Source organism: Polypterus senegalus, chromosome 1 (genome assembly GCF_016835505.1).
Source record: "Polypterus senegalus isolate Bchr_013 chromosome 1, ASM1683550v1, whole genome shotgun sequence".
NCBI lineage: Eukaryota > Metazoa > Chordata > Cladistia > Polypteriformes > Polypteridae > Polypterus > Polypterus senegalus.
Window position 1 is genome coordinate 173,718,379 of NC_053154.1, and position 25,122 is coordinate 173,743,500.

Here is a 25,122-nt window from a genome sequence, read left to right on the forward strand (position 1 = left end):
AACAAACACAACCGTTACACATGAAAGTACTGAGCCGTGGTACATTAGTTAGTGATGCTGGCTCTCACCTCCAGGGCTTGAGTGCCAGCCTGATTGCTGTCTGTTGTTTTCTTGGTGTCTTTGTGAGTTTTCTCAGGGTACTACAGTTACTTCTCACATCCCATTGGTGTCTCTGTATTAAGGGCAGGTGAGGTACTTCTACCTTACGCCCCCAGCAGATGGCACAGCAAAAATAAATTAATAAACTCATGGCAGTATTGATAACCACCGCCCACCCCCCAATAACAAAAGAAGTAGTGTCTGTCTGTGTGTCCAGTTGCTATGGCTCTGTTATATGCCATTTGGTATGGAATTCGTAAAAGCAGTGTGCTGAAGTTTCTGATGTGCCATCTCTTGGAATGAAAAATGCAATGCAATATGCCTTACAAAATACTGTACATTATAATACTGTACAGTGCACTGCAAACGTTAACGCTGAATACGTCCAACAGAGAGCAACTGACAGAAATCAGCTTATCCACCTTTATAAAAGGCCAAATGTCTGTGAGTGTCTGTGTATTTATGTGTTTATCCGGTTGATAAGAATAGTAATAAAATTCAAAATAATAGGCAAAACATTTAGAAGAAGGGTATAAAAAAATCAAAAAGTATCTCTCTATTATAAAAAAAAATCCTGGAAAGGAAAAGTAGGGCAACGATATGTGATCTGCTTGGAAGTTCTCAGAAGACACTTAAAAGACCTGCGAGACGCAAACAATATCAAATAACACTCAGTCGTGTAAAAGCACGTAGCACGCACAGATCCTGTGCTCTCAGCACATATAAAGCGTATAAGGACAATGCGTTCTAGATGAAATGTCAATGAAAGAAGAAGAAAGAGCAGTGCAGAGAAAAGAGACCCAAAAGCGTTGGAGAGAAAAAAAGGCAGATAAGAGATTGTGAAAGCAGTGGAATTCGAAAGGCAAGAACAAACAATGGCGCGATGCACATGCAGAGAAAGGTAAAGAATATGAAAGCAGTAAAATTCGAAAGTATTGTAGCGTCCCAGCCAGGTTGAAGCCTTTTTTGTTTTAAGTGACTGTTAGGTCCGATTGAGGGAGGGCGGAGTACAGCACGGAAGACTGAGCAGTGTGACGGCACCTCCTTAGTATGTGTTCAGCTGTCCCCGTTCACAACACGAGGAGCATTATACGTCCTGAGAAAGAGATTTAACCACGCCCGGGGCCAGAAATAAAGGACAAGTATTGTGTTTACAACGTCATGCGAGGCAAGACAGTGAGACATCAGTTAAAACAAGTCCACGGACATCTAACCTAGCAGTTATTGGATTGCTGTTGGCGGACACGCTTCATGTGCTCCCAGCTCTTAAAACAACGACAAGAGACAAGCAAAACACACAGCTAACGAGCAGCAAAAAGACTGCCGATGATCAGAATGCTTCTTCGTAGCGTGCGTTTTGTCAAACTAACCCTTGCCCTCACCCCTTCACAACGCGAGCGACAGAGATGTGAAGTGGCAAAAGGACAGCTGCTGTACAGGCTTTGAAATGATCAGGCACTGAGACAAGCAGAACAGGCAGCTCGCCAGCAGCAGAAAGACAGCAGATGATCCGACGGCATCTCCTTAGCGTACGTTCAGCCGCACCCCCTTCACAACGCGAGCAGCGTTATACGTCCTGTGAGAAAGAGATGTAACCACGCCCGGGGTAGGAAATAAAGTATTGTTTTTACAAAAGTTTTAAAATAAAAGTGAAAATAATGCATATGTAACAATTCCCATGAAACTAACAATCTTTTTTAATTGTATATCCGGTAAACAAAACCCGGGGGTGGGCGAGTGAAGCAAGCAAGGGGCAGAGACCCCTAGTAATAATAAAAAAACAAAAACAAAATAATGGTCTAAAACTAAACTAATTGGTCTTACTGGCTTATTCTGTTGTCCAACATATACCAGCAACATGGTTGTGACTTTCTTGAACCCATACAGGTCATGTGAAGGTTTATAGTGTTGTGCTACTGACTGATATTTTGTGAGATGGGCACTGGATGAGTGAAAATAAATTAACACACGTTTGGAAACCAAAGCCTTAATACGACTATGCTAAATTCTTCAAACCAGGCAAGTGTGGTAGTGAGTGGTCAGTCCAAAAAGCAATCCGAAACGAAGGGGCAAAAATAGGCAGCTTTATCTAAAGAGGAAAATCCACTGCAAGAGAATAGGATTGGGTGTGTGTTACTATACCAAAACAAATGGACAACTCATGTAGCAAATGATGATTAGTTTGATTTAAATTCATCTTAAATGGGTAGCTCAGCTAGTATTAATCTAAAATAGTGAGGGTTGGGTCTGTCTTGTCTGTGGACAACTGGGGCTAGAAACTTGATTTTGGTCTTAATTGAAAACTTATACTGTGATATGCATTGGTTATGTAAAAATGTGGCTAGCAGCAACCTGCACGAAGTTATCAGGATGTGCATCTTTCTTACGGGAAACTACATAGGCAATAAGGTAATATGGCAGAAAGAAAAAGAAGAGCAGAGACATCTGCTAAGCATGAAGCAAATTGCACAAGCTGATTCTGTGATAAAGAAAAGAAGAATGACATGGCGAGGCAACCTCCAGGCACTTGCACACTGCTGGGGTAGGAATCTTGATAATGGGAGGAGTAGACATCCACATATTTTGTAGTTATTATTTACTTATTTGGGTGATTTCTTTGTCCAAGGTGACTTATAACATGCTGTTGCAATGTTTCTTGTAAACTCAACTTTATCATCATAATGGAGAAACATCCTGGTGTTAAACATGCAACACTGAAATTATTCTCACTTTCTGGTTCAGCTTATATCTCTGATGCAGTTTTCTCTACCCTAAAACAAATTAGTTGCTTCAAATAACCACCACTAAACAAAACCAAGATTTTAAAAGGATTGTGGGAAGGAAGAAATGCCAAAAGTCCTAATGAATCAAAAGCAATTACTTCCAGAAAAAGAAAAAACTCCAAATTATGGAAACAGTATTTCTCTAGTCCAGGATACTTGAAGTGTTTTGTTTATTTATGTGTAAACACATACAAACACACACACAAAACATACATAACTTATGATGTAGATCTTTGGAGCAGTATGGCCTTTTTAGCGCACAGTATTTTTAATGGTCGCCAGTCCTGGCTTAATACATGTTAAAACACAGTATTTGTGCCCTGCACATGAGATTTAGTGGAGGCCACTTTCCACTCCATTCAAACTAGTGTTGGTGCTAAAGGGTTGTCACCCGTTGCACAGCTGCACTTAGGTCCTAATCTGGGATCCTGAGGAGGTTTGTTGTGAAGCGAGTGTTTCAGCACATGCTCCCATCCTACAAAAACACCAACAACTTCTGCTTCACCTGCACTCCAATGCCTTTGATTCTCGTTCACAGCTCTTTCCATGTGGCTCCAATGATCTTTTCTTGGCCATGTCACCTGTCTGCTCATTAGAGATGTGCAGTATACCAGTACTGAAAAAGTACAGAAAAAAACCCAATTTTTAAAATAGTATTATGCCATCATAACAGTATTTTCAATATCGGAAGTCAATGGTAGTTTTCAAAGACCTTGCTCAACAAGTCGATCTTCTGCTCTCTAGTGTGCTAGAGACCCCACGGTGGGACCCACCAGCTCCATTCCATGGCATAAAATGTTAGGTTAATTTACATTAACAAACTGCTAAGTGGGAGTGTGCCCTGCCATGACCCTTGCCTTGCATTCAATAAGGCCAGAATAGGTTCACAACATAGACAGAGGATTCTGTTAAGCAGTTTTTGGCATCCTGGCGAACTAAAAAAAAATCATTTTGGAACTGCAGACAGAGCTGCCCAGAGCACAGTCACAGTTGTTTCTTACAGAGCAGTGCCATGTGAGTGGCACTGTAAGAATAGTTTTGTTTCAACTCTATGTATTTTTGTCTATTTTTTATGTTATTCAAACATATTACTTTAATTTTAGGTTAGAATTATCTGTAAGTTTAAAACTTAAAACACTGGGTGAGAGTACCTATTTCCCATGGGAACTGGATAACATACAGATAAACACCCTTGACAAGACAGTGTTTTGCACATACATATGATCAACGCTTTTATGACAATCTGCCCATTGCCAGAGTAGTAACCAATTACTGGTGTGTAACATCACGAGGCCCGTAAACACCATGTGTTTTTGGCATAAAGAAGAGATGAACGAGGGAGACACAGAGAGTTCATCCACAGTGTTAAAGAAGCCATCCATGCAATAGCCTGACCGCTGGATCTTAATAAGCCACTGCTTCTTCTCTGACACAGATGTTTGCTGCTCTTCAGCTTTCAAGTTCTTTAAAAAATGTATTATATGATCTTTCTGACTTTGAAGCAAGGGTAATTTTTTTATTAGGGAGATTACACTCAATATTCATTTCTATTGTATATTTCACTTATATTTTAGTGGTGCTATTCTACTTTAATAAATACTGCTTTGCTATTAAATTTCTATACTTTGCATATCTTTAGTGAAATAAAAAAGCAGATTACCAGGCTGAAGGGTGGACGCCTCCAACAGAGAGTAACACGATTGTGAGTAACACATTACTGGTTGGTAAGTGGCATTAACCAAGATTTAAAATGTTAAACTGACCTTATATACAGTATAGCCAGTTGTATGTTAATTCGTACCCCATGTCTCAGACATGGGACATAAACCACGATTTATGAGCCCTCATAAGTGTAGGTTATTCTTGGGGATTAAGGTGTGTCAGTGATTTGCATCTATGTTATATCAGGGGACACCAGTGTGTGAATTAATAAAATTTATACAGCACTTTTTACAGCTACTCAACTCAAAAAAACTCTAGACAGTGGGGAGCCATTTTAATCACCATCAATGTGAGGCATCCACCTGAATTATGCAACAGCAGCCATTCCTGCACCAGTTGGCTAGCAGTGAAAGAAGTGAGAGCGACAGCCAATTACAGACACAAGATAATTAGTAGGCCAGAACAGACAGGGCTGTGATGGGCATTTTCTCCAGACATTGGGGTACACTCTACACTTTTACGAAAGATGCACAGGGATCTTTAATAACCACAGAAACTCTGGACCTCAATTTTACATTTCATCCAAAGGACTGCATCATCTGTCATGTGCTGTGTCTGCATCAATGCACAGCTGCATTTTGATCTGTAAGCAGACCAAAGGGTAAGTGCGCCCTGCAGACCTCACCAATACCTCTTCCAGCAGTAGCCCAAGCTTTCGTGATTGATCTCTTGTCCAAGTGCTGTCCTGGCCCAGTCATGCTTAGCTTTAGGTGGAAGGTGGTGGTGGTATGGCTGCTGACCAAGCTCCATGTGGAGTATTGAGGAGTGACAGACCATAAAGAGCTTAAGTGGACAGGGTCTGTGTGTGTGTGTGTGCATGTGTGTGTCAAATTGATAAATAACTTGGGTGTGTCCCTCTCACCCCAAGATAATACAAATCTAAAATACATACAAGAAAGTTAAAGAAAAAATCCTATGTCAATCCAAATGCAAAACTAATTACCAGATATATCATTTAAGGGCTTCAATTAATATGGTGACTACTGCTTAGATCAGCTTGCCAGTTAAACTGGGTCATTAATAAAGGATAAACATATAAATAAATTTAAAAAAAAAATGAGAGACATATTCTGGAACAAAATTGACCTTGCCTGAAGAGCAGTAGTCTTCTTCTCACAATTCCTTTTTCACAGTAGTGATAATAGGTTTAAAGTTGAGTAGTGCTGTTATAGATCATTAATTGCAAAGTGTGGAACTTGGCAAAAGGTATCTGTACAATAGGCTTATAATTTATGAAGATACACAAATAAGGATCTGGCTTGTTCCTGTCTGGAGCAGATTCTGCCTTGAAAGGCTTTGACACCCTGTCACCCTGTACTGGATAAAGTAAATGAAAAATGAGTGTGGACCAATGACAAAAACACAACAGACATTTGATTAAGTAAACAAATCTTACATTTGTATTTATTTCACATTAGAAAGAAAATTAGAAAATGACAAACTTGGAAAAAAGTTACACCAAGCTGCTAAAAACGATAGCAAAAATAGAAATTGAGCCCATCCCCAAACCCTCCCCCCAAGCTAAGCAACAGCTCAAGACCAGAACTTTGAAGCCCAGCCTGACTTTAAACACCCTGGACTGCCTGATATAGAGTTTCTGTAGGCTCTACATATAAATATTATAGTTCTTATCTGTGCTTATTTTCCTGAGAAACCTTCTTGAACTGTACCATTAAACTAGTATGTACCTTTAATTCAAATAATATATTAACATTTATATATATTTTTTATATATATATATATATATCTTTGTTATTAAACATTTTATATTTTTCTGAAAAGTCCAAGATTTCTGTAAAAGCTATTTAATTACTCCCCACCCACCCCAACCCACTTACGTCAATAGTGCAGAGCTTTTAAGCCAATGCATAGTGTACTATAACTAAATTATTGGCTCTTTCCTCAAAGGAAAATAAGGTGGACATTTTTTAACATAATAAATACACAGCAGATCTCATAAAAATAAATAGCCTCATTAGGAATATCAAATTGATATATTAGGGATATCACATACCTATGCCACAATATGTAATTTATTAGCAAAACTGCATTAAGTGATGCACAAAGGAGAGACTTTTTTTCTTCGGGGCATGCTATAAATCCTAAGGATACACAGAAGAAGAATCTGGCCAGAAGGCAGATGCCTACCTATACAGTCTCTGATTTACATTTATATTATCAAAAAAATGATAGAATCCTTAACGACAAGGCCTTCACAGTAAATCCAGTAAGAAAACATGAAGAACAGCTGTCTCCAAAGTACAGAGAACAGAAATCGCTTATGGGTCTGATACGGACAGCTTTTCATTTTGGTGTTTTGTGAACTTCACTAGGTCATACAATTCCCTTTAAATAAAAGTTTAAAAAGTACAAAAAAAATCAAGTATTACATAAAGCTACACATCCCTGAAGAAATGCATTTAAGCTACAGCTTTCTGTTTGTCTAAAATGGCAAAGACAAATTACTTTGAAATCTAAGTTACTTTAAATGAGCACACAAGGAAAAGACAACCGTCTAGAACCTGGTGGCCGACTCAAATGATGCAAGGTGAAAGTGGCTGAAGAAATTCATTGTAGTCAATCTCCCAGCCAGAGACTAAAGTGAGTGTCTGATTGAGCTCCATTACTAAATAGTTATTGTCATTCCCCCAGGGTTCTGTTTTTACTTATCAAAACTGAACTGTATGCAACAATTTTAGATCACAGAACTGCATTCCACCTTTATGATGTGCTTGTCACACTCTCGGTGACGGATGTTTCTGTACAACTTCAGTAAGCCAATATAGCGGCATATAATGAAAACCCAAGCCTGTAAAATATAAATGGAATGCACTATACAAAAAGAATAACAGAAAAATGCTAATAATCCCATTACAGAGTAAGCAGATGTGTGGACAAGCTTGTCATAAATTAATACACAACTTTACAAGTTAGTTCAATTCTAACATTTATGGAAAGAACATGCTACCCTTATCTCTGTCTAAGGGACTGATTACAATGAAAACCTGCTGCCACCATGAGTTTAGTTGAGTAAACTGGCCGAGAAGCTGCATACCAAGTTGGTGATCCTAGTGCTTTAAAGAAGATGGTTTTCGTGAGCTGATTGCTGGGAAACGTACAGTTAAGCTAGCACCATCTTTCCCACATACAAACTTAGGAAAATGAAAGAAAAAGGAATATTGCTGGAGTTTGCACAGGGAAGCAGGGCAGCTTTAAGCAAACCCTGATGATCCAACCTAACATAATCACAGACATTCAGAGTATCAGGCTTACCAGGGATCTAAAAACTCTGATAAATTAAAACAAAAATAATAATTCAAAACACACCTTTAAGTATTCAAGGTCAAATCAGAAATGTACAAGCAATATAAAAAATAAATAAATTAGGTAAAACATATCTAATACAAAAAAAAATACAAAAACTTCATTTTAACAATTTTAACAGAGTTAAAGCAGTTAGAAAATTATCTATAAGCAGAATCGGCTCTTTCAAGTTCACCTTAGGTCACAAAGAGGCCCTCCTCCTTCTCCTCCAACTGAGAGGAACACCGCTCCACCAGGGCCAGGGAAGTCTCTGCTTTTTTATGTTGAGCAATAAGTATGAGATTCAGTACTGTTTCCATGGCGAGTCCATGGCATGCCCAAAATGGATTCATTAGTGACAGGTTTTACGCATGCACCCCTCCTACTCTAAACTAGTAAAAGGTCCTTGGTAAAAAGGGCGCCTCCAATTTGAAAAGCATTCGGTTTTCAGGGAAACTTCAAAAAAGTTTAGTGCAAAATTAAGATTGGTTAGACTTACACAAAGACACCCATTGGTAGCCCACTCTATAACTTGTAATATGGGGCAAGGTAAGCTATAGAGGAGGCTGCACCAAAGCTAGTAACATCTGGCACTGGAAATGCTGAAGGCAAACATAAAAAAGTGCTACTTGACTGCCTGCTCTGTGCTTTCAGATCATCAGATAGTCCCACATCGCTGATTTGTTACTTTGGTGCAAAGACCAAAGAACTGCCATGACAGGCACAATTATACTTTCAAGTGCATTAGGGATCTGAACGGAGCATGTGTGAGTCTTCTGTTGCCATGGGGTGTACAAAATAGGCGGAAACATTGGCATATTGAGGAGAAGAAATCCCTTCAGCTTGGTGTTTGTATACCAAATTCAATATGTGGACAGCAGCATCAAAAACTTTCTTTCTTTGATGAAGACTAGAAAGCACCATTACCAGCTCTCTTTCTTGTTCTTTCCTCCTTTCTAAATTGTTACCCAGCACTTTTTTTGACAAACTTTTCTATTTTATTTTATTCTGCAGGAGGCTGCTGCCTCACTGGGATATACATGAGTCAGCTCTTTGAGCTGTGTGATTATTGCAAACCCTGTTTTATTGCTGAAAAGCCCTTATCTGGAGCAGTCAAAAGAGACTGCAAATGGCAGGCACACACTGGAAGAGCAGCTGTGTCACCTCCACACAGCATCTGAGGGTGCGCTGTGGCCTGCTTACAGTAAACAAGTTATTCCCATAAGGAGCTCCCCAAGCACCGCAATAGGAAACTCACCAAAGCTTCAAATCCCTTTGGTAAAACCTGGCAAATACTCGAAAAAAAGAGAGACAGAGACGGTACTCCCACCAGGGAAGCCGCAGCGTCACAAGAGTGCTTCTGCAATCCTTAGTCATGATGGCATCGCAGCACATTTGAAACATTCTCTGTGGACTCTCAAGCATAAAGTTCAAAAGTATTCTTCACTCTGTCCCAAAAAAGTTGCAGGAGTGATTGCCGGTTCATGTCCAACAAGCCCAGAGCAACACACACCCACCACAGTAACCATAGTAAGAACTATATTATAATATTAATAATAACATCTTCAAATTTAGGAAAAAAACAAACAAACAAACAAACCACACCACACAAAACATGAAAATGATAAAGGTTAGATTTCAGTTATTGCCCTACAATCTTGGGTCGATTTCTTCCACAGAACCTGTTCTCCCCACCCCAGACCACCCAACTACCCAAATTCCTGTGTGGATTTCCCAGGCTAACAGTATTAAGTGCTTTTTGTTTTTTTTTTCATTGCAAAATTGTGAGAGACAGTGGAAAGCCAGATTTGCTCTTTGGTGACTTGCTTGAGAGCACAACCAGACTGAGTTCCACTTTTTAGTGGGGCCAGAACAATTTGCATTATATAGCTGGCTCAATCAACAAGGATCATCTGAAGAGTCCTGCCTTTCCCTGTCCCAGCAGACATTGATGGAAGGTGAGCCAACAGCTGGATTTTCTGATCCAGAGGTCATCCACTGATGCCTCTCTGCAGCCATGAAGTTGGAGAAGATTGGCATACCTGTATGGCACATATTGTATGCAGGAGATGGGCTGTCAGAGCTGCCATACCTCTGTAAAAGAGAAGGTGGTGCAGATTCATCCAAGACATGTGGAAGACTAACCACTGATTTACGTGGTCGACGAGTGCGCACTTCTAGGCAGTTCTGTCCCTTGAGGTGACGTTGCAAGTGGTCATCGCGGGCAAAGGCTTTGTGGCAAAGCGAGCACTCAAAAGGACGATCTCCACTGTGAAGAGACAGGTGATTCTTGAGGTCATAGCTATGCAGGAAACGGGCTGGGCAATGCGTGCACAGGTAGGGTTTTTCACCTGTGTGCTTGCGCATGTGAATCTTCAGTTTGTCATTCCTAAAATGAGAGGGAAAGTGGCTAGTTAAGAGTGGAACCAGTCTGTCATAAAATCCACTTTTGTGCTTTAAAGTTAGTTTGTTACCGAAGATTGACCAAACTAATGGTATCTTTAATGGTATGGTTCACAAAAAATAGCTAAACCAGCAAGTTAGACTAGCTTATATTGCTATGTAACAACACTGATCTGCAAATTCACATGGGAATATTTTAAAAATGCTAGTTTATCCAACATCTTTTGGATATAGGGGGAAAAAGTGGAGCATCTATAAAGGAATGCTCATGCAGATGTAGACAAAATGTGGGAACTCCAAAACAGACAATAACAGGGTGTGAGATTCAAAATCAAGACACTGAATCTGTGAGACAGCAGCATTAACCACTGCCATTAGTAATGGAAATCCTAAAGGTGGGAATTTCAAAGCTGTGGTGGGTTTACTGCAGTACTGTTCGGCAGTTAACCACGATTACAAATTTACTCTACAAATGTCAGTACAAAATGCTTATGCAGGAATGATGCAAGTGTGTAAACTGGATAATCTGTCTTGAACACCCCTAACAGAAAAAATAAAAATATAAAAGCAGGACAGCAGCAAGGTCGTAGTCTCTTTATTTTACCATTTCCTTTCGGCAACCCCTCCAACATACAACTACAGATACATTTTTATTTCAACAAAGATACATTCCTAAATGAATTCCTTACCAGCTTCTCTGCCTGTTTGTTATTGTGCCTAGCACATCTATCTACTATATAATAATGCACCTCCAAGCAATCTGATGGGTCAGTTTGGAAAAAGTAAGTGTTAGTATGAGACATACAAGAAGAAGTAAAGGTGTAGGAGGCAGACTGAGAGCTGCCTTCAAATACTGGAAATATAAAAGTGAGCAGGAGGTGAGCAAGGCACCTCAAAGTGACAAAGCGTAAGAAGTAGGCTTTATGGGAATGAGCCAGTCAAGAGAGGTTCAGAAAAACAAGGATACTGAGAAAAGGCACTGATGGCACATGTAGTGCAAGAGATATCAAATATTATTAATTTATTCAATTGCCTATCTTCGATAGGTAATGTGACTAGTGGTTAGTTAATTTATAATTATTAAAAGGTAAGGTAAGGGCAAAACCTGCCCCGATGGCAGCTGGTTTTTAAAAAGAGGCCTACTCCCAATATAATTCCAGGGTTTTTGATTATTCCAAAAGTACTATTGTACTAATGTGACTTCAAATTTGAATTGTTTTATAGCATTTGAGGTAAGCAAAGCTTCAGGTAGAAGCTTGTTACTATTTTTTCGTTAACCGTATTTTAGTTTTAAACTTTGTAAGACATGCACAAGAACAAAAATATAGCTATTGTAGGATCAGCAAAGGCATGGTCACCTTTACATGTGCCTGCACATCAGTTACTGGCTAATTAAATGAGTAATCACCATAAAACTAACACCATCTTCCTTTCAACCATGATGTCTTCTATAGCTACATTCTCCTGATGCCCTGGATACACCATGACACACTGCAAAGAAGTAGTATATATGACAAGCTTGTAAACAGCAGGGAAACAGAATATGTCAACAGGTTTGGTTTTGAGACAGATGTTTATGTGTGTGATCTCAGTAAATGCTAGACATTCTCTGACACTTTGAGTCATTAACCACATAGGCACACCCAGAGGGCAGACCCTCGCTTCCAGACGGCGCAGTAACTTTTGCACCTTGATCACAGACTCTATGCCACTCCCTAAGGCTATCAGCCAGCTAAAGGTTTGTGGCTGGTTTAATGAGGAGTTACCAGATTTCTCTGATCTCTCAATATTCACAATTTAATCAAGTATCAAGAATATTGCTTTAACTTGGAAATATACAGAGTAAACTATGACTACATCAGGGTGCTATGATCTGTTTAAGCGAAGTGGTGAAGTCCACATGAGATGGCACTAGTAGAAAATAAAGGGAATACGATTCAAAATGCCAGAAGGAAACACTAATTAAGGAGAAAAGGAAATTAATCAATTGGATGATACATGGACAACTAATGTCCCTTATACACTGCTCTTCCATTTCTAGAATATTTCCATTTTTGTTCTTTTGTTCTAAATGGAAAGGATCTGAGTAAAAAAATTAGTTGGTTACACTAGTTAATATTTTAAATTATTGTTGACTGTAACTTGCATCAGTAAAGTATAGCACCACGTCACTTCTGATATATTTGCGAGTGATAACAATTGGAGCCTGCCTACCAGTTTAATGATAGCAACGACACAAGGCCAAAATGTGACGGGCAGCACTTGGAATTGCATCAAGACAATACAGATTAAAAACAGAAGCAACGTACTAGAGTGCCGACTGTAAAATGTTTAAAATGGATACAAGGCATTTCAAAAGAGAAAGACAGGAAAGGAAGTGTGCAGGTAAGATATGGTGAGTCAAAGAGAGGTGGGCAGTGTATGGGTGAAGAAGCCATTGAGAGTGAGGAGATGCCACCACACATAGGAAGTAAACCCAAACATGAAGAGTTGAGAGCAGTGAGTGCAAGACAGTGAAAAGTGAGAAAGAGAGTGAAAGAGGAGTTAGACAAGGAGATGGTGGAGACAAGTGCAGGTGAAAATCAATCAGAGAGGGGGCAGCATGAAGGCAAAAATGTTACTCTAGATCCACTACTTAACACTGTAGTTGAACATTTCGTCAACATTTTCAAATTATAATTAAAAACTTACTGGTTAGCTGTTTTGATTTAGATTTCAAGTAAATGATTTGTATGTCTTTTATTAAATTTTGTCAAGGTGACCTTGCACGCTGTGTGTGATGAGTGATTCGGATTTTCCTGACACTTTACATCTGTGTGCAACCAAAGAGGTTCAGCTTTGATAAGATGCCCATGATTAAGAGGAGTGAGAACATCTGGGGTCTCAGAATATCTGTCTGCAGCTGAATCACTCTCTCTAGTTCAAATACAGCACACACATAATAATCATGTCATTTAGTAATGAGTCAATATGGCTTCAGCTCTCAGCCAACCATAAATGACAATTTTTGGCCAATATTAGCTGGAGTTTTGGAATAACAGAATTAACAGATCAATTTTTGTGATCATACCAACAGTGAACAGAATTTTCCATTATGGTCATGGTTTAAATGAATAAATGGGAAGAAAACCTCATTATAACTTTTACTTCCTTTAGACAGTTCATTTGTCTTTGCAGCACTCTATCAAAGACCATGACCAACAGTGGCAGGGCGAAACCAAGGACCATAGCACATTATCCTAGCAGTAGTAGCAACAGGCACTTATTTTACGAACAGCAGAGGCCTAAACAATGGCAGCTTATGGCTTGGAATTATTTGGAATTCCTCGTTTTTGAAGGACAATTGCATGGCTTCATTCCTGCCTGAAATGGGGTTCAACAGCTTGCCCACACTTCTTGGCACTGCCCAGACATGATTAGATTGATTTAGCGCAGTGTGCATGCCATCATGGACATGTTGAGGTACTTCATAAACTTCTTTTGTTTACCGAATAGTTCAGCTTCATTTGAGATAAAATATAAGCATATCAAAAATGAACACTCAAGATAAAATGTTTTTTTGCATGAATAAAAGGAAATCTCTTCACTGATTATTTTATGTGCATGGAGATTAGGTCAGCATTGCATCATTTATACATTTTGGAACTGAAAATGGCTTTAATACTGTTAATATATTGTGTGTAAACACATAGAACACCATGGCCTTCTGAAAGAACCTTAGAAGAAACCATGGCAGTACAAAATTTCACCTTCACCATTCTGTTCACACAACATGAACAGTAATATGTGCACAGTGTTAAGTAAGCATCTTAAAATGACACAGGAATGTGTTCCCTAGTTTACAAGTTCTTGTCAGGTTAAATTGGAAATATTATACACTACCTGGTAAACCGCACACCACAGGTGTTGCATTGGAATGGCTTCTCTCCAGTGTGAGTCCTCATGTGACGTGGCAACTTGCCTGCCCCATGAATTATCTTCTGACAAACTGGGCACTGCTGTGGAGTCTGTGACTTTCTCTTCCGTACTCCTTTATCTAGATGGGAAGGGCTGACTGAAGGGGTGGCTCCAGAAGACTCCAACAACTCTGCTCCTTCTACAAGAGTGAAATCTGATTCACGGCAGTTATAAAACATGTCCAGAGAATCCCCATCAATATGCTCATCATCAGAGAATTTTTCTTCATCCTTAAAATGCTGGTAACGTCTTTTCTGACTGTATATGCCATTAAGTACCTGCTGCTCATGTATGGCCTTCCTGTGGGGAAGCGCATTATTGTTTTCATTGAATACAAGGTTGGTCTCTTCACCTCTCATGTCCACTTCCTTGATATACTCTTTTCTTTCCTCTTGAACTGCCTGGTCATCTCTTTTACAGATGACTCCTATCTCATTCTTGTAAAGGCAGTTATTCAGGTATTCCCGGGAAATTGAATGTGGATTTGGGGCCAAGGTGATCTTTTTTTTCTTCTTTCTTTCCCTCCTTGGACTGCTACCATCTACTATTACTCCTCTGTGAATTGCTGAAGTGGTCTCTTCATAAGCCATATTTCCATTCTCGCTATGCATATTTAGAAGATGCTCTGGATATTGAAGCCTTGTTTCCTGCTCAAGCCCAGGTATCTCACCTTCTCCATTAACTGGATGGAGGGATAGAATTTCCTCTTCTTCTGCAATCTCACATGTATCTGTCCCACTGCTTCGCAGGATGTCAAGGCAAGCATCTGTAACACACTGGATCTCCAGTAAGCGGGCGGCTCTCAGGACGTCAAGCATGCCGGAGCTACGGATTGTAAGTGTTGCAGTATATGCAAACTCTAGAAGAGCATCCAAGGCTTCAGGTTTTACGCAGTCAAGTTGACAGACAGAGCGTGAGCTTCCAGTAAAGTGACCAGCAGTAAACAATTTGCGGAAGTATTGACTAACTGCTGCAAGCACAGCACGGTGAGTCCGATATTCTAAGCCTTGTGTTTTGATTGTGACATCGCATAGCAGCCCAGCCCGTCGCTGCTCATTCAAGCAACAAAGAATATCACTGCTGTGGTCAGGGAAGGGGATTCCTATAAGGCCATCTTCAGAAGTCCCCATGCTGATACTCCTGAAAGAGATAGGAGAACACAGATTAGCTCTGCGATACCTGTTATGAAGAGTGCCTGACCAACCCTTTTCTTCAAACACATATCTGGATATAAAATTTCTTCCCCTTAAGCTTGTCATTGAATCTTAAATTTAGTTTCTTTGTTTACCTTAAAACAAATACACAAAAGATGAATTTATGAATTTTTTTAAATAATGTCCATCATTTTTTTACTTACCATTTTCTTACAAATATGCCCAAAGATTCTGCCCCTATTTTATTTGAAATTAATGGCTCCTACAACAAAATCTAATTCTAATATTTGCATGTGTAGCAGTCACAAAAAAAATAAAATTTATTTTCACAGTTCTCTTTGGAAGCTTGAAAGAAGAAATAAAATATACATCTATAAAGTTTGGGGTTGGATGCTCAAAATTCTATAAAATTATTTCATATTTTGATCTCTAGAATTGATTGTATATTCATCCTCAATAGTTGTTCTCACTGAAACCTGCTGGCAGTGAAATCTTTAGAACAGCCTGTACATCTGGTTTACGTCATTAGTTTTTAACCTACTGTTTCTTTATTGTAATTTATAAAGGTTATTAGACTGCAATTCCCTTAAAGACCATAGGATTATAACGCAACACATGATGGCCGACTGTTTGTACTTTGGCCAAAATTATCCTTTACTGGTGGCTAAAAAGATCTCAGTGTAAGAGGCAAGGAAGGTCAAACTTTTCACCTCCATTTGTAGCCACACCTGAATTAATTTACTTTCCTTCATCACCAAGCCTCTCCTGCCAGCTGTCAATGCCAGCCCATTCCAGTGGGAGCTGTCATCACCCTGAAGGCTTCTTAGCAAATTCCTCACACCATAAACCTGCTGGGGCAGAGCTGACTAATGCTGGCACCTGTGAAGGCTCAGAGTCCTTGTTCCAAATAAACACACTAAACTCCAAAGTTTCTTGTAGTCAGTGGCCACTTCAACACTGTAAAATTAGGCCAATTATTTGATATCTATCTATCACACAGTGCATCCGGAAAGTATTCACAGCGCATCACTTTTTCCACATTTTGTTGTGTTACAGCCTTATTACAAAATAGATTAAATTCATTTTTTCCCTCAGAATTCTACACAGAACACCCCATAATGACAACGTGAAAAAAGTTTACTTGAGGTTTTTGCAAACTTATAAAAAAAAAAAAAAACCTGAGATATCACATGTACATAAGTATTCACAGCCTTTGCTCAATACTTTGTCGATGTATCTTTGGCAGCAATGACAGCCTCAAGTCTTTTTGAATATGATGCCACAAGCTTGGCACACCTATCCTTGACCAGTTTCGCCCATTCCTCTTTGCAGCACCTCTCAAGCTCCGTTAGGTTGGAATGGAAGCATCGGTGCACAGCCATTTTAAGATTTCTCCAGAGATGTTCAATCGTCTGGGCTCTGGCTGGGCCACTCAAGGACATTCACAGAGTTGTCCTGAAGCCACTCCTTTGATATCCTGGCTGTGTGCTTAGGGTCGTTGTCCTGCTGAAAGATGAACCGTCACCCCAGTCTGAGGTCAAGAGCGCCATGGAGCAGGTTTTCATCCAGGATGTCTCTGTACATTGCTGCAGTCACCTTTCCCTTTATCCTGACTAGTCTCCCAGTTCATGCCGCTGAAAAACATCCCCACATCAGGATGCTGCCACCACCATGCTTCACTGTAGGGATGGTATTGGCCTGGTGATGAGCAGTGCCTGGTTTCCTCCAAACATGATGCCTGGCATTCACACCAAAGAGTTCAATCTTTGTCTCATCAGACCAGAGAATTTTGTTTCTCATGGTCTGAGAGTCCTTCAGGTGCCTTTTGGCAAACTCCAGGCGGGCTGCCATGTGCCTTTTACTAAGGAGTGGCTTCCATCTGGCCACTCTACCATACAGACCTGATTGGTGGATTGCTGCAGAGATGGTTGTACTTCTGGAAGGTTCTCCTCTCTCCACAGAGGACCTCTGGAGCTCTGACAGAGTGACCATCAGGTTCTTGGTCACCTCCCTGAGTAAGGCCCTTCTCCCCGGATCGCTCAGTTTAGATGGCCGGCCAGCTCTAGGAAGAGTCCTGGTGGTTTCGAACTTCTTCCACTCACGAATGATGGAGGCCACTGTGCTCATTGGGACCTTCAAAGCACCAGAAATTTTTCTGTAACCTTCCCCAGATTTGTGCCTCGAGACAATCCTGTCTTGGAGGTCTACAGACAATTCCTTTAACTTCATGCTTGGTTTGTGCTCTGACATGAACTGTCAACTGTGGGACCTTATATAGACAGATGTGTGCCTTTCCAAATCATGTCCAATAAACTGAATTTACCACAGGTGGACTCCAATTAAGCTTCAGAAACATCTCAAGGAAGATCAGGGGAAACAGGATGCACCTGAGCTCAATTTTGAGCTTCATGGCAAAGGCTGTGAATACTTATGTACATGTGCTTTCTCAATTTTTTTATCTATACTAATAAAAGGCAAAGGCCTCACTGACTCACTCACTCACTCACTCATCACTAATTCTCCAACTTCCCGTGTAGGTAGAAGGCTGAAATTTGGCAGGCTCATTCCTTACAGCTTACTTACAAAAGTTGGGCAGGTTTCATTTCGAAATTCTATGCGTAATGGTCATAACTGGAACCTATTTTTTCATCCATATACTATAATAGACTTCTGCTCGATGCCCGTGGGAGGCGGAGTTACGCCTACCACGTAATTTAGTGCCTGCCCATATAAGGCCATCCGTCAGCGGCAATCCAATAGAAATACTGCCGCTAAATATTCACGGGTGAAGGACTGTGCTTATGCAGAGGAAGATGAGATGGTCAGGGTGGTGTTTGGCACAAACTCAGCGAAACTGCGAGAGAAACTTTTAAGTGCCGGGTCTAAGCTAACATTAAATACAGCAGTGGGGTGGAAAAAGTCAATGCCCCGCTAAAGGAAGACAGTGTAAAAAAAAAAACACCCATGCATGCAGTGTCACGTCTCAGATAAAGAGGAAGACGAGCTGTTTATTGATGCAGTAAGAAACAAATCGATGAATGAAACCTGTTATCTTTACAACGATTGACAAACACGGAATGTAACTTGAACACAACACATCCTACAAATACAAACCTGATTGAAAGAAATAATGATAATCAAATCCTTGATGACAGCAACACTCATAACACTCACAAAACAATTACTGTATATTGACAATCATGTTACGTTATTTTTAAAATGTTCCCTTTTCTTTTTCGTAACTTCTTTAACACACTACGCGCGCCTCAAATAGACAAACCACATGCCGTGGCGCAATGGTACAGGCTTCACCTCTAGCGCCGACGTCCGTGGTTCGATTCCCGAGAGGGGGTGCACTGAGTATGTATGCGCGCTTCCCGATTCATTTTACCTTCGCATCCCCTTGGTTTGAGACGCATGAAAAAATATGCGGTTAACGCAGAAAGACAGATCACCAATTGAAGCTTTATGAATAATGAATACTTTATTCGCCATCAATGATTGTTTTGGTAAAGCCATACTCAGTGTATTCATTAAATGAACGGTAAAAAAGTAAGAGCGAGGGGAGGGTGACTTATTGAGGCATGCAGGCGAAACCACAATAGTACGCGGGCTCGATGCGTCGGTGTGCGTCAACTCGATCTGAATTGCGCGATCACATTCGAAAAAATATATCTTTTCAAGTTCTATTTAGTCGACACAAATATCTTTGGTTGGAATGTAAGGCGAATTTACTCTTTACATTTGTATGGTGAAGAAAAATGTATGCAATGATGCCTACATTTAACTTACATTCCTACCAAAGATATTTCTGTCGACTAAATAAAAATTCCTTCTATTTAAAATTTAAATAGAACTTAAACAGATACGATAGTTCAGATTTGCACGTAAGAGCGGGAGTCATCCGTTTTAACAAATAGCATATTGCACTGATACGAAATAGCCTGTCCATTTAATTATTTAGGAATGGATAAATAAATTAAGGTTTTGTACAAATAATGTTTTTCATTTCTCTTCCTTGATGGATTCTGGCACCCCCAGCAACAGTTGCTCGCACCCCAGAGTGTTTGTGTGTGTATATATATATATATATATATATATATATATATATATATATATATATATATATATTGTCATGCACGCTGAGTGGAGACTGCGGAAGGATCTTAACACACCTGGGAAAACATTCGCCGGTAGGGAATGGCGGGTACTAACTTTCTTCCTGTGCTTCCTTTCAGAAAAAAAGACGCTCCGCCACCATAAGACTGAGTTTTGCCCGCACTATGTCTACTTCCGCCCTTCCTGCGCCATCTTTCCAGACGCCATCGATCCCATCATCCCTCACGGCTCCTTCCCAGCATCCCTCCACTTCCGGCTCCTCCTCTTTAAAATGGCCGCAACACCATATGTCGCGTATATGAACTGTATTGTTTATTTTGTTGACTGTTTATTTTTGAGTATATTGTGGAGTGCCGACAATATACGGGGCCGGAAAACCCCAAACCTTATTGCTGTCTCCTCCTATCTCTTTTACAATATATATTGTGAGCTGGAGGGCTGATCGCACCCCAAATAGAGACAGACGCCCCTGGGAAAACCACAAACCCTGAAACACTGACTACACATTGCTCCTTATCCTTGCACTATAACGCGTAATACAAGCCTCGCGCGGTACTCCGCCGACTTATAAGCCTTGCAGCGCCTGTCAGTTTGGGAATTGATTGTTTGCTTTTATCTCTCTCTGCTCCTAGCGGAACTGTTATATCTGACTTGTCATGGAGCACGTTTAAGCTCATGTGTTTGCGGTGTCTGAATAAAAATCTTTTTTTTTTTCTACGACCTTCTGTGTCTCTGTGCAAATCTGTGACCCAAGCGTGACAAGTGGTACCAGAAGTGGTTGCACAGATGGATGCCGCCGAAGACTTATTTCAGAAGTCTAAAACATTTGCACTTAAAGACTGGAAACTAAACATGGATGACCCAATCCGTGCGCAAATTCAAGATTTGATACATAAAGTGCACTGTTGGTTTGAAGGAGACGTAATGGAAACAGTTGTCGTGAATATATTACTGGCCGGCATACCTGAAGTTCTTCGAGATGAATTTCTACGCCATGATATTAAATCATTAACGATTATGTCCAGACGATTAGAGGGTTCACAGTCCACTTGGAGAAAGAGCGGTGGATTTCGTGCTGCTTCGCAACCTGTGAACGAACGTCCAGGACATTCTCGCCGCTCGATCGACAAGCTGCAGGACCTGAAAATCTAATGGGGTCAGGTAGGACCCGGAAATCCAGTCGTAGATGGGACGCCTGTTTCTGGGGAGACAGCGGCAACAGCGGTCGACAAGACCGTGGAGGCTACAGAGCACGCCGACGTGGGCGTCGCAGAGGATATTTCGAAACGGAGCCGACCGTAGATGTTTCCGATGTGATCAGCTCGGCCATTTGGCAAGAGATTGTCGCTTGTCTCCAGCTCATTCAATGGGATTGGACTGGCGAGATTTGTTGCTCAACTATTACATGTCCGGATGGAAAAGATGGCTTGTTGATCCCGGTGAAATTGGGACACAAAGAAATCTCAGCATTGTTAGATTCGGGAAGTGACCTTTGTATTGTGAGACGAGACTGTCTTAATGAACAATGCCTTAGAGACTGTGAGACTGTAAAAATACGCTGTGTACATGGTGATGTTAAAGATTATCAGACTTTACTTCTTCCTTTAACTTATAGGGGCGCACTTTAAGGTTTGGTCTGCCGTTTGACTCGTGCCCTTGGCCATTACTCATAGGACGGAGAAATGCCCTTTTTCCGAAACTGATTAATAAATGTAAGGGACCAGTAGTCCAGTCCACTAATGAACTTGGTGGGGAGAAGAAGAAGAAATCCAAGACGAAGAACTGGTAGCGGCCGGGAAAATCTAGAGCCCAACTTAGATATTGAACCCGATCTCTCCAGCGAGACGGAGGAGGTCACCCCCGACAATCTTCCAGAATGGGCTGCTCCTTCTACATCTTCCCAGATTGCAAACGCCTCCGAACACAAACCGAGTTAACGAACAATCAGATTTTGTGCGTTTGCAGCATACTGATAGCTCATTAGAATATGCATTTAAACAGGCTCGCCCTGCTATGACTCTTATTACCAAGAGCGTAATTCCGGGGGTGTGAAAACCCCACACTTTATAGAAAAGGACGGTTGCCTTTTCAGAGTGATCTCAGATCATTTGAGGGGGAATTTATTGAACAACTGGTGGTACCTGAAGCACATAGGGAAACTGTTTTGCATCTGGCACATTCACACATCTTGGGGGGGCACCTCGGTGCCGACAAAACTAGAGACCGGTTATCAAAACGATTTTATTGGCTTAATATGGGAAAAGATGTTGAACGATTTTGTACTTCATGTCCAGACTGCCAGATCGTCTCTGCTTATAAGCCTCCTCGGCTCCCCTTTGTCCTATGCCCATATTGGAAGTTCCCTTTCAGCGTGTGGGATTAGATATTGTGGGACCATTACCTAAGACTAAGGATGGGTACCAATATTTGCTGGTGTTGGTTGATTATGCGACACGATATCCAGAAATGATCGCTGAAAAAGGCCAACTCTTCGGCTGTAGCTAAAGCACTATGTGAAACTTTTACTCGTATTGGTATCCCTAGAGAAATCTTAACTGATCAGGGCACACCTTTCACTTCTCGCGTGATGAAACAATTGTGTGACAGCTTTGCTATTAAGAAATTGAGTACTACTGTTTACCATCCTCAAACGAATGGTTTAACCGGCGATTTAACAAAACATTGAAACAGATGATCAGGCGAGTTGCTCATAATGATCCCACAACATGGAACACTGTCCTACCGTTTGTTTTGTACGCGTGCGAGAATCACCACAGGCGTCCACTGGCTTGAGTCCCTTCGAGTTGTTATTCGGCAGGCGGCCACGAGGCATCCTGGATGTGGTACGTGAGGAATGGATAGGAAACGAGAGAGCAGCTAAGGGTCCAAGCTTTGCAGATCGACTAATTTCGTTGCAAGACAGAATTTCTATGCTTTCCTCTATTGCTGTGGAACACCAACAACGAGAACAGGAAACTCAGAAGCGTCTTTACGATAGGCAGCAAGCTCCGTGAGTTCAAACCTGGCGATCGTGTTTTGGTACTGGTTCCCTCGGATCCACACAAATTCTTAGCTAAATGGCAGGGCCCCGCCATTATTGAGGAGCGTATGAGTCCAGTAAATTACAAGGTTAGAATACCCGGCCGGCGCAAACCATTCCAGATTTTACACATTAACCTCTTGAAGGAATGGCACGACCGACAAGAGGTTAACACTTCCTTGGCTGCTGTTTCTCAGTCCGATGTTACCATTGGTAACGATCTTACTGACACGCAAAAGACAGAACTGTTATCTTTGATAGAACGGAACACTGATGTCTTTTCAGATTTACCAGGCAAGACTAACATTACAAAACATAAAATTACCACTGCACCTGATGTTCGCGACAGATGCGGCCGCTCCGATACCGGAAGCGCGAAATATTGTGCGCGAAGAGGTAAAAAGATTTTTATTCAGACACCGCAAACACATAAGCTTAAACGTGCTCCATGACAAGTCAGATATAACAGTTCCGCTAGGAGCAGAGAGAGATGAAAGCAAACAATCAATTCCCAAACTGACAGGCGCTGCGCAAGTCTTATAAGTCGGCGGAGTACCGCGCGAGGCTTGTATTACGCGTTATAGTGCAAGGATAAGGAGCAATGTGTAGTCAGTGTTTCAGGGTTTGTGGTTTTCCCAGGGCGTCTGTCTCTATTTGGGGTGCGATCAGCCCTCCAGCTCACAATATATATATATATATATATATATATATATATATATATTATATATATATATTATATATTATATATATGAGTGTGTGTGTGTGTGTGTGTGTATGTATAGATGTAGATATGTATGTATATGTATACTGTATATATGTTTATATATGTGTGTGTGTATGTACATATATGTATATGTGGATGTATGTGTATATATGTACTTTGTATATATATATATATGTATATATGTGTGTGTGTATGTATATATGTATGGATGTGTATATATACTTTATATAACAGCAACACTCATCACTCACAACAGTGACAAAACAATTACATTGACGTTATTTTCAAAATGTTTCCTTTTCTTTTTCATTACTTCTTTAACACACTACTTCTCTGCTGCGAAGCGCGGGTATTTTGCTAGTTTTTAATAAATTAGCAAAAATCTCAAGTAAACTTTTTTCACATTGTCATTATGGGGTGTTGTGTGTAGAATTCTGAGGAATAAAAATGAATTTAATCCATTTTGGAATAAGGCTGTAACATAACAAAATGTGGAAAAGCTGATGCGCTGTGAATATTTTCCGGATGCACTGTATATTTTCACTTTTTACTTTAAAACTTTTGTAAAAACAATACTTTTCCTTTATTTCCATCCCCGGGTGTGGTTCCATCTCTTTCTCGCAAGCTGTATTAACGCTGCTTGCATTGTGAAAGGGGTGCGAAAGGGGTGCAGCTGAACACACGTTAAGGAGATGCCGTCGGATCATCTGCTGTCTTTCAGCTGCTGACAAGCTGCCTGTTCTGCTTGTCTCGCTGCCCAATCATTTCAAAGCCTGTGCAGCAGCTGACCTTTTGCCAATTTGTGTCTCTGCTGCTTGCGTTGTAAAGGAAGGGGAGAGGTTTGGGCGATTGGTTAGGGTGGCTGAACACATGCTAAGGAGATGTGGTCGGATCATCTGCTGGCTTTCTGCCACTGGTGAGCTGTGTGTTTTGCTTGTCGCTTGTCGTTTTTTTAAGAGCTGGGAGCACATGATGCATATCTGCCAAAAGCAATCCAACAACTGCTAGGTTAGATGTCCGTGGACTTGTTTTAAATGATGGCTCACTGCCTTGTCTCACGTGACATTGTAAAAACAATACTTGTCCTTTATTCCCGACCCCAGGCGTGGTTAATTAAATGGGATTCTCCCAGTACGTATAACGCTGCTTGCATTTTGAAGGGGGTGCGGCTGAACGCACGCTAAGGAGATGCCGTTGGATCATCTGCTGTCTTTCAGTTGCTGGCGAGCTGACTGTTCTGCTTGTCTCGCTGCCCTATCATTTCAAAGCCTGTACAGCAGCTGTCCGTTTTGCCACTTCGTGTCTCTGCCGCTCGCGTTGTGAAGAGTGGGGTTAGGGTGGCTGAACACACACAAGGAGAAGGGGTCAGATCATCTGCTGGCTTTCTACTGCTGGTGAGCTGTGTGTTTTGGTTGTCCTTGTTTTAGGAGCTGTGAGCAACTAAACGTGTCTCTCGCAGGATTTCAAATTGTCTTTCGAGAAGATCATGTCTCATCTCCCTAGTTTGTCTCCCCAAGATTTTTTAAAAAATCCTGGGAGACAAAGTCTATGGAGACGAGATGTTATTTTCAAGTGAAGATCATGGAAGACACTGACCCTCGAGACTAAAGAGAATGGCCACGTAGCGTCTCGCAGGGACCTTAAACATGAGACTTTGTGCCAAGAGACTGACCCAGGACCCTCTCATGTGACGTATAACATGAGATTCTTGCAAGACACGTCCTACTTACAACCAATATCAAATAAGACCATGTGCAGCAAAACACTCGGTCGTGTAAAGGCTTTGAGCACAGACACATCCAGGGCTCTCAGCGCATA

General features: G+C 40.9%; 1 protein-coding gene across 4 annotated transcripts in view; it reads right to left on the bottom strand.

Moving 5' to 3' along the window:
* Positions 1–8,182: 8,182 nt before the first annotated feature.
* The window catches only part of LOC120535380 (zinc finger and BTB domain-containing protein 7B-like), a 78,326-nt gene continuing 61,386 nt past the window's right edge, over positions 8,183–25,122 (bottom strand). For all 4 annotated transcript variants that reach the window (XM_039763202.1, XM_039763186.1, XM_039763210.1 and 1 more), the window contains exons 2-3: positions 14,193–15,407; positions 8,183–10,296 (exon numbers count right to left, since the gene is read on the bottom strand). In XM_039763202.1, coding sequence (XP_039619136.1) covers positions 9,807–10,296; positions 14,193–15,397 — 1,695 coding nt within the window. In that variant the 5' untranslated portion in view covers positions 15,398–15,407 and the 3' untranslated portion in view covers positions 8,183–9,806. The remainder of the gene's footprint in view (positions 10,297–14,192; positions 15,408–25,122) is intronic.